Source organism: Chamaea fasciata, unplaced genomic scaffold, assembly GCF_029207755.1.
Source record: "Chamaea fasciata isolate MVZ Bird 193981 ecotype frontalis unplaced genomic scaffold, bChaFas1.0.hap1 SCAF_25, whole genome shotgun sequence".
Lineage (NCBI taxonomy): Eukaryota > Metazoa > Chordata > Aves > Passeriformes > Sylviidae > Chamaea > Chamaea fasciata.
The window spans coordinates 5,271,151-5,279,902 of record NW_027094110.1 but is presented as its reverse complement, the minus strand read 5'-3'; the positions used below and the strand labels follow the sequence as shown (position 1 = coordinate 5,279,902).

General features: G+C 60.9%; 1 protein-coding gene across 1 annotated transcript; it reads right to left on the bottom strand.

Moving 5' to 3' along the window:
* Positions 1 to 200: 200 nt before the first annotated feature.
* ELF3 (E74 like ETS transcription factor 3) lies at positions 201 to 5,195 on the bottom strand. Its single transcript, XM_066204032.1, has 9 exons — positions 4,947 to 5,195; positions 4,045 to 4,213; positions 3,181 to 3,402; positions 2,870 to 2,953; positions 2,666 to 2,776; positions 2,452 to 2,541; positions 1,779 to 1,895; positions 1,423 to 1,618; positions 201 to 1,282 (listed from the first exon to the last, which is right to left on the bottom strand). The coding sequence occupies exons 2-9, from the start codon at positions 4,205 to 4,207 to the stop codon at positions 1,162 to 1,164; spliced, it is 1,104 nt and encodes a 367-aa protein (XP_066060129.1). The 5' UTR covers positions 4,208 to 4,213; positions 4,947 to 5,195; the 3' UTR covers positions 201 to 1,161.
* Positions 5,196 to 8,752: the final 3,557 nt, after the last annotated feature.

The window sequence follows — 8,752 nt, the reverse complement described above, 5'->3', positions numbered from 1 at the left end:
CAAGGTTTGGGAGTGGGTGGAAGATGCCCCTCCATGGGTGGCTTTGAGCCCACCTCACCCTGAGAAGACCCCATGACTCTGTGCCAGGATGACCAGGCAGGACATGGTGGCAGACAAGGTTCATGCCATGGGACATCCCAAGTAACACGTGCCTGGTCCTCAACATGTGCGTAAGAAAAACAAGAAAAATTACAGGTAGGTATAAAAACCCAACAAACCAACAATTTATTCATCTTATATTCCCACTTGAAAAGGAGGAAACCACATGCACCTGGTGGGTGCCTGGCTGGGTTGGCGTCCCCTTCTGTGGCTGGCACAGCACCAGTCTGTGCCCTGTGACATCACTTCAGTCCAGCTGAGCATCACCACCTGCCACCACACACCTGTGTGCCCCACAGCACACACTCTCACACAGGAACATCTTACTCATGAAAAAATATATCTGTACATTCACTCTGTGCTTTTTCTGGGTCTTACATAAATTAGAAGCTACTTTTGGGGAAAAGGCCTGTCTTTTAGACAGAGCCCAGGCTGGAAATGCAGCAAGGCCCTGCTGTCCCACGTCCTCTTCTCACTGAGGGCTTTCTGGGGCCGGGTGAAGCTCCACAGTGTTCCCATCTTCTCTCAGCAGGTGCCACACTGAGAAGCTGCTACACAAAGGGGGTCTCACCCAACCCACACGCAGTGAACAGACAGGGGGCACCTTCAGCACGGTGCAAACGGCGAGAGGGAAGAGCCCCCAGCTGGGACAAGCTCTGCTCAGTCACAGGTGACACAGATGTGCTGCTCCTCTGCCCAGGCAGGAGGTGGCTGACAGCAGCAGACCTGCTGGGCTCTCACAGTGGGGCTTGAACTTCTCTTCCCTTTTGCATCTGTTCAGGCTTCAAAACAGCCACAGTTCCCGCGGCTCCAACTGGAGGTACAAATCCAGCGAGGGAAGTCACAGTTTGCAATAACCTACTGGAGCCAAAATATTGACTCTGAACACCTCAGTGCTGGAAGTCACCCGCACACACGAGCATGCCCATGCGAGGGTTGGAATTCCACACGCTGCATGGGGCAGCAGCTTCCAGATACAACTGCAGGCAAAGTTTCCTGTCAAGAAGCCCAGCACAGGGCTGGCCCTGAGGGTCTTATGAGACCATAGTTCATCCAGGACTCCTACAGCTCCTTGTTCCTGTTGAGCACCTCCTCTTCCTTCCAGCCGCTAGAGTTCTTCCCAAACTTGTACACCAGGCGTCGGCCATCGACTCTCTCCAAGATCTCTCGTTTGTAGTAATATCTGTGGGAGACAGAGGTGGGATCAGGGCTCTGGATGTAGCCCCACACACTGAGGAGCTGCTGGAGGGCTCAGCCTGAGTCCCAGTGGGGCTGAGCCAGCTGTGTGGGGCAGGACTCCCCAGGACAGGGCAGGGCACTTACCGCATGGCTCTGCTCAGCTTCTCGTAGGTCATGCTGCTGTTCTTCTTTTTCTGGCCCCAGAGCTGAGCCACCGCTTCCGAGCGCAGGAACTTGAAGACGCCCTCCCGCCGGTCCTCCCACTTCATCAGCCCCTCGTTCAGCTCAGGGTGGATCAGGATGTCCCGGATGAACTCCCACAGGTGGGTACCTCTTGGGGCTGAAAGAGGAGATGGAGCTTCTTTAGGAGGGAAGCTCCTGCAGGTCCTTGAACCTTTGGATCACCCCAATCCCCCCTGCCAAGGCCCTTCCTCCCATCATTCCCCGTGAAGCCAAGAGGGGGAGGCAGTCCAGGCTGCTGGGCTGAAGGGTTCACCTACAGTGCTTGCTCTTGCGGTTCTCCAGGCAGTCTCTGCTCTCCTTGCTGAGTTTTCGGGGCCGTCCCCGTTTCCGCTTGCCATGTTTGCTCTCCCCTTTTTTGCTGCCTGAAAAGTGGTCTGTGCACACAGAAAGGGACACACGTCAGGCTGGGCAGCACATGCTGGGGCTGCAGCCCGCTCCCTGTCCTCCTGGGGACCAGAAGCCTTTTCAGGCCCTGGTACCAGGGAAATATCCCGAGAACAAGGTCACGCCATTCCCTCCAGCCTCATTCCACCCTCATCCCCGACATTATGCTTAGGGCAGCATGCTGCTCCTGCCCCAGACCCTACTGCTTCCTTGCATTCCTGGTGTTCCCAATATCGTCACCAGCTGGGATCAATACCAAACACTGATTTCTGTGCCCAGGATCCCTGGCTGCAGTCTTCACCCATCTGCCACCACCCACCCCTTCCCACCAGGATCACCACTGCCCAGTTATCCCAGCCCTGCCCATCACCCTGCGCAATGGAGAGAAACAGAAGCAGAGCACTCAGGGAAACAGACCTTTCCCTCCTTCTCAGTGTGAGGATGGGCGTTCAGATGTTGTCCCTAATCATTGTCAGGTTGGAAGTGCAGAACTGCCTGGGAGCCAGCCCTCCCCTCCCAGCTCCTGTCTGGAAGCAAACAACTCACCATCAGGGAAGAGCTTTGATTCTGCAGGGTCGAGGTCGAGGTCACTTCCACCGGAGTCCTGAGAGTTGGGGCTGTGGGACATCACAGGCCCTGAGAGGCAAAGGATCAGGGCTCAGACTACTGAGCATCTGGAGGCTTTCCCCCCTCATTTCCACTGCTTCCCCCACCACCAGACTGCTGCAAGACCCAAACCCATCCGTGTCAAAACACTGACCTGAGACATCAGAGCTGTCTGGGGACATGGCACCTGGCAAGGTGAAGTCTGTGAAAGGATTTGTGGGCTTTAAGTCCTCCAGGGAGTCCTTGGCACAGGGATTTCCCAGCTCTGGAAGAGGCAGAGAAGGGAAGAAGGGGTTAGCCTTGCTGCCATCAGTATGCGATCCCTGGGGAAAAGGCTTGGCCAGGGCCCCTCTCTTACCCAGGTGGCCAGTGTTCAGGAAGGTCTGGGAAGTCGCATCCTCTTTTTCCAGCAAATCTATGATCCAGTTCAGCTCATCAGAGGCTACAGAGGTGAAGGACTGAAATTAGAATGCCTGTTCCATATGAAGGGGAATAGTGCATATTGGGAGCCGAGCCCAGCCATGCTTGGACTCTGGTCTGTGCCCCCACACCCTCCCACACAGCCTCTGCAGTGCCCGGGAAGCAGGGGATCCTGGGCTGGTGGAGGGCTCCCAAAATCATTCCTCAAGCTGCCAGGCCTGCAGGTGAAGGAGACCTTGCTACACTCACTGATCTCGTGCAGGCGGTCGTAGAGCTCATCCCCCAGGGGCCCAAAGATGAGGCGCATCTGGTCCCTGCTGCAGTGGCACAGCGTGTGCCCGTCCATGTTGCAGCAGGAGAAGTCGATGGAGCTGGCATCGTACTTGTTCTTCTCCACGTGGTAGCTGATCCACTCCAGCACCTGCACCTTGGTCCAGAAGTATGGGAGCTCACTGAACCACTCCGGCTTGTCTGCAAGGGATGGAGAGCGGGGCTCAGAGCAGGGCTCAGGGCAGGGTGGCCATGCCAGCACCATGTGCCTCGTGTGGGCTGCTGGTGGCCACTGGAAACCTGGTCTGGCCCAGTGGTGATCCTGCGGGACACAGCAGGCCCTGCACTTGAAGAGCTATGGGACTGAAGTGTCCTTAGCGCCCTGCCCTGCAGACAGCAATGACCCCACACTCCCCCCACTGCTGGTGTTGGTGCCATTTGTCCTGTTTGTGCTGCCATCCACCCTGCTCTGCTGGTGGGTTTCTCACGCCTCCCTGAGCACCATCACACGACAGTCCTTCATCACCAGGACTGTACTTCCAAACTGCTCCTGGTGAGCCCTGGCAGCCTGTCCCCTGTGCTGTGGGAGGAGGACAATGATTTCCCCATCTCCTGTATAGATCAGATGTGTTCCCAGCAGCCATACCTTGTGCTACCCAGGGTGCCCTCCCACGGCCTTCTGGCCTTCCCAAAAAGGGAAACTGTGGCACGGTGGAAGCTGCTCACACGTCCCAGTGGGACAAGGACCTTGCAGTGAGTGCTCTTCCCAGACAGTGGCACTGCCTTACAACACCGCCATGTGCCGGCTCCCCAGTGCCACCACTGCCACTCCCCTGGTCCTACCTGTGCTCTGTGCTGGGGGCTGGCTGGCGGGGAGGCTCAGCCCCAGGTTGCTGTCGTCCCCAAGGTGTCCCAGCATGTCCAAGGTTGGCTGCCCCTCATCCGCCTGGTACATGGCGCTGATGTAGTTCGAGAAGATGTTGCTGATCTCACAAGATCCTGCCATCGAGCTCTGTGCCGAGAGAGGACAGTGAGCCCCGGCCCCGTGGCACCCACAGCACCCCAGAGTCAGGCTGGGTGGGGTCGGGCTGTCCCTCCCTCCCTCCCTCCACCCACTGTCACCTCTCAGGTCACTTCTGCAGAAATATGCACCCAGCACCTGCTGGCTGGGGCTGGGCCTGACTCACCACCTCCTCAGGGGCCAGCAGAGAGGGAGGCTGAGCCGGAGCGAACTGGGGACGTGGCGTCACCCTGCTTGTGAGGAGCCTGTCCCCACCCTGCCGCCAGCCAGCAAGAGGTGACAGCAAGAAGGTGGCTGGCAGAGAACAGTGACCCACAGCCCCGGCGTGGGTGGGGGGCCCGGGCGCTCGGCCGCTCCTGTGCCCCATGGCCGAGTCGAACAGAAGCAGAGCACTCAGGGTCTTACACAGCCTGACAGCCCCACTGCCGTGCCAGCAACTCCAGTCCTCTCAAGCGGTGGCAAAAAGCGCATCCCGATGGGTGCAGCCAGAGGGGCCCACGGCCCTGCCGGGCCCTCGCGAAAGGCCACACGGAGCTGCTGCCCCGCTGGCCCCACAGCGCCGGCCGCTGCGGCCGGACGGCAACGGTGGAGCCAGGAGAGGCCAAAGCGCATCCCCCGGTGAGAGCCAAGGTGCACGGGGAGGACAGCAAAGCAGCTGTCCTGGGCTTGGGGACGTCAGCAGGCCTCGGCAAAAAAAAAACCAAAAAAAAAAAAGCTTTGGTACCTTCTGTGGTGGCAACTCCAGGAGCGGCGGGTAATCCAGAGAGGAGCACGGGGAGACGGAGCCCGGCCTGGCCACTAGGCACAGCTCATGGGCCCCGGGAGGCTGGTGCCGATGGGCAAAGCCCTGCCCGTGTCTCTGCTTTTATAGCTTGGGCGGCGTAACAATCTGGCAGCCCGAGGGGAATTCCAGCCCCAAACGTTCATGCTCCCAGATCCAGGTGATTTGCATAATATGAACCACCGGGTCCCAGCCCTGCGCTGCCTTGCCGGGAAATCTGGGTTGGCCAGTTTAATCATTGTCAGAGCCCGTGCCCCGCCGGTGCCCAGAGTTTCACCCACACCGGCTTCACGGGCTGTTCTCTTGCCAGGCTCATGTTTGTTTGCTCGCAGCAGCAGGTTCACTCAGCTCCTGTAGCCAAAAACACCCATGGGGTCGGGTCGGGCCCCGGGGCCTCTAGATCCCTGCCTGGGGTTTGCTGGGGCAGCGCAGGCAGGACACTGCCCCGGGCACCCACCTGGCCAGGTGGGCAGCCCAGCCCTGGGCTGCGTGTGGGTGCCCCGGCCACGCCTGCAGCACCGGCACGGACAGCACCGGCACGGATTTCCCAGAGCAGGAAGAGGGTCTCAGTGACCAAGCAGGACAAATGCTAGGGACAGGGCACAGGTGGGGACAGGGCACAGGTGAGGACAGGTGGTCTTTGTGGGGGTAGAGCAGAGACCAGGCCAAGTGCCTGAGAATTGCTGCTCTGTCTGGCAGACTGGGTCGATTTCTTGCCTGGGGGACGTCTGGGACAGGCTGCAGAGCTGTGACAGCCCATGCCCTGCCATGTCACACACGCCTGGCACCGGCAGGCATGCACAGTCACTAGGAACATGTGCCGAGGGACGACACAGGGTTGTGGGATGCATCTGGGGAAGTACCTTTGGTGGCTCTGGCCTTAGACAGGGGTACCTGGGGACCCTTTTGAAGCATATTCCTGCTGAGTTTAGCCCCGTGTTGGCAAGGGAGGCCCAGGCCAGTCCCAGCCAAAGCTGGGGCACCCTTTGCCTGGTTCTGGTTCTTTGCCAAGCCAGCCACCTCCATGCCACATGCAGACTGAGGCAATCCCGGGCACCTGGGAGCAGAGCAGACCCTGCCCTCACACAGCTGCCTTCTTGTCACTTCAGGGTCCTTATCACTTCAAAGCTGGCAGTTAACCATCTCCTGTGACACTGTGGTGACAGACTGTTGCAAACATGGATACTCCAGCTTGTTACATGGACCAGCAAGGACACGGTGGCTCGTGTCCTGTCCCCCATGTCACATCCCCCAGGCCCAGGGGCAGGCAGGGCCAGCGTGGCAGCCAGGAGGCACCGGGTCCCACCAGCTGATCACCTACCCCAGCTTCATTCCTCCGCAGCACAGTCACGAGTGCTGGGTGCTGCCAGGCCCTCCTGTTTCCTGGACACAGCATCCCACAGGGACATCCCCATGCCAGGGAGCAGCCACTCCGTCACTGCCACAGGGCAGGCCAGGGCCACCAGGGAAAGCAGACACAGAGCCTGACCATGCATCCAGCCAGGGATGGAGCCCAGTGCCTGGGGACCTGGCTGCCCACTGGGCTGCCAGGGCGTGTGGTTGGAAAGCTGCCCCTGGGGAAGGTTTTTCCATCACCACTACATTGCAGGTGTCCCTGGAGCAGGGTGGGACATGCCAACATTGTGCCATCCCCTGGGCCACCAGCCATGGGGTGATGAGGTGGCCGTGTGGCATTTGGGAGTCTCCTGCCTGAGCCATGTGCAGCCCACCCACAGCTCTTCCCATGGCAGGGAATCTGGTGGCGGCCTGGCAGGGCGGTGTGGCACAGACCACCCTGGGCACCCCCTTTCCAAGTCTCCCTTCCTGCAGACTGACCTCAGAGAGGCACCACAGGCACTCCCTGCACCCAGGCAATGCCACCATGGGAGAAGGGCTCCCGGTGGGTGACACCCTCAGCCTCCAATGGCATAACAGCAGCCCTCCAGGTCCTCCTCTGACTCAGCCTGCCCCTTCCTTCCCCCTGGGTTTGGGTATCAGGAGGCCAGTGGATCTGAACTATCCTCCCCAAGCCCCTGCAGGTACCCTCCAGCTTTCCTGCCTGCAGGAATGCCCTTCCTGCCCCTTTGTCCACTGATGTGCCACAGCCTGGGCCCTGTACTGGGCCCTGGGGAGATCACCATGGGCAACACTCCCTGGAGATGCTGAAACACTGTGCTGGGAGCTTGGGAGGGCATAAGCCTCTTCTCAGGTGTCCCCGTGGCCTCCCTAAAGCCATGGGGCACAGCAAGGTGCAGAATGGTGCCCATGGGACCCTCCCCTGCCCAGAAGGAGCCACAGCCCTGATGGGCTCAGAGCAGCTCCTCGAGCCTGAGGATGGGTGGCACAGGGCTGCCAGCATCTCATCACCAGAGCTGTGTCCCTAGAGTCCCCTTGCCACTAGCCCAGTGCACCTTTAGGCATGCAGGGTGCATGGCACATGGTGCTGCCAGCCCAGGCCTGGCATCTTGCCGCAGCAAGAAAGAGGTGGCCGTGAGTGTGGCATGACATGGTGACATGATGACTGGCAAGAAAAAGTGTCTGTGGTGCCACAAATGGCTGAGGCACCAGGTGGGAGCAGATGCTGTGATGTCACCTGCCCTGCCAGGGGGAGTCGGGCCCATGAGATCCCCACGTTTGTAACCCAAGGCTGCCACTTGCCCTGGCAGCACCACGGTGGCTGTTGGTAGGAGGCTCACGCCAAGGTGACAGCCATGTCACAGGCTGAGGGTGATGCAGGGCATAGTGCTGGGCGCTGGGACACCTCTGGGCACTGCCAGCCCCCAGAGACATCTCAGAGCTGGCCTCGCATTGCCCAGGACCAGCACTACAGGTGTGTTTGGAACCCGGGCTGCAGCCCCAGCTTCTCAGGGCAGGGGGTGGCCGGGCAGGGGGCAGGGACCGTGTCCGGGGGTCGGTGTGGCACAGCCCGAGGCTGGCAGCTCCCGCTGCGCTGCTCTGTCTGACCAGTTCTACCAGTGCTGCCTGGCTGGAAAAGAAAAAATGGGAGCTGCGGGAGCTCAGCCCGGCACTGAGGGGTTGCAGGTCCAGGTCGCTGTCCTCCTCCCCACCCTGGAGGAGGCTGGCTGCCCAGCGCCTTTGGGTTCCAGCATCGGTCACCTCGGGGGGCTCAGCAGGCACCACCCCCTGCCACCGTGTCACACATCCCCCACCGCAACAACCCGCACCGGCAAGGCCCCTGCCGGCCCCACTTCCCAGCATCTCCCCCAAAATCCCCCCCCAGCAGGACCCTGTACTCTCCCAACATCCCCCCATCTCGCGGGACCCCGCACTGCACCCCAGCATCTCCCCCGCCCCGGGCAGGACCCCGGATCCCCCCAGCACCTCCCTTCACCCCCGGCAGGACCCCGGATCCCCCCAGCACCTCCGTTCACCCCGGCAGGACCCCGCAGCCCCCGGGGACCCTCGCCCCGTGTCCCCTCGCCGCGCTCCGGGCGCCGCGGTCCCGCGGCCAGCGCTGCCCCCTGCCGGCGGCCCCGCGCCACTGCCGCCTCCCCTCCCCCAGTTCCCGGGTTCTGCCCGCTCGGGGACCTGCGGACCCCTCGGTGGGGGAACTGATGCCGTGCTGCAGGCTCAGGGATGCTCTGACTCCCGCAGGTTTTGGCATTGCTTGGTGGGAACCCTCCTCCTCCTCCTCCTCGTCAGGACTCAGCCGGGCTGAGGCTGGGCTTCCACCACCTCAGCACCTGAATCTTCCCCCACCAAGATCAGTTCTGCCCCATCTGCCTGAG

Bases quoted from the DNA above. Each gene is read 5' to 3' on its own strand.
- ELF3 (XM_066204032.1), bottom strand. From the start codon at position 4,207: ATGGCAGGATCTTGTGAGATCAGCAACATCTTCTCGAACTACATCAGC. The intron at 2,777-2,869 runs GTAAGAGAGGGG...TGCCTCTTCCAG, and splicing joins CCTGAACACTGGCCACCTGG to AGCTGGGAAATCCCTGTGCC. The intron at 2,542-2,665 runs GTCAGTGTTTTG...TTTGCCTCTCAG, and splicing joins AGACAGCTCTGATGTCTCAG to GGCCTGTGATGTCCCACAGC.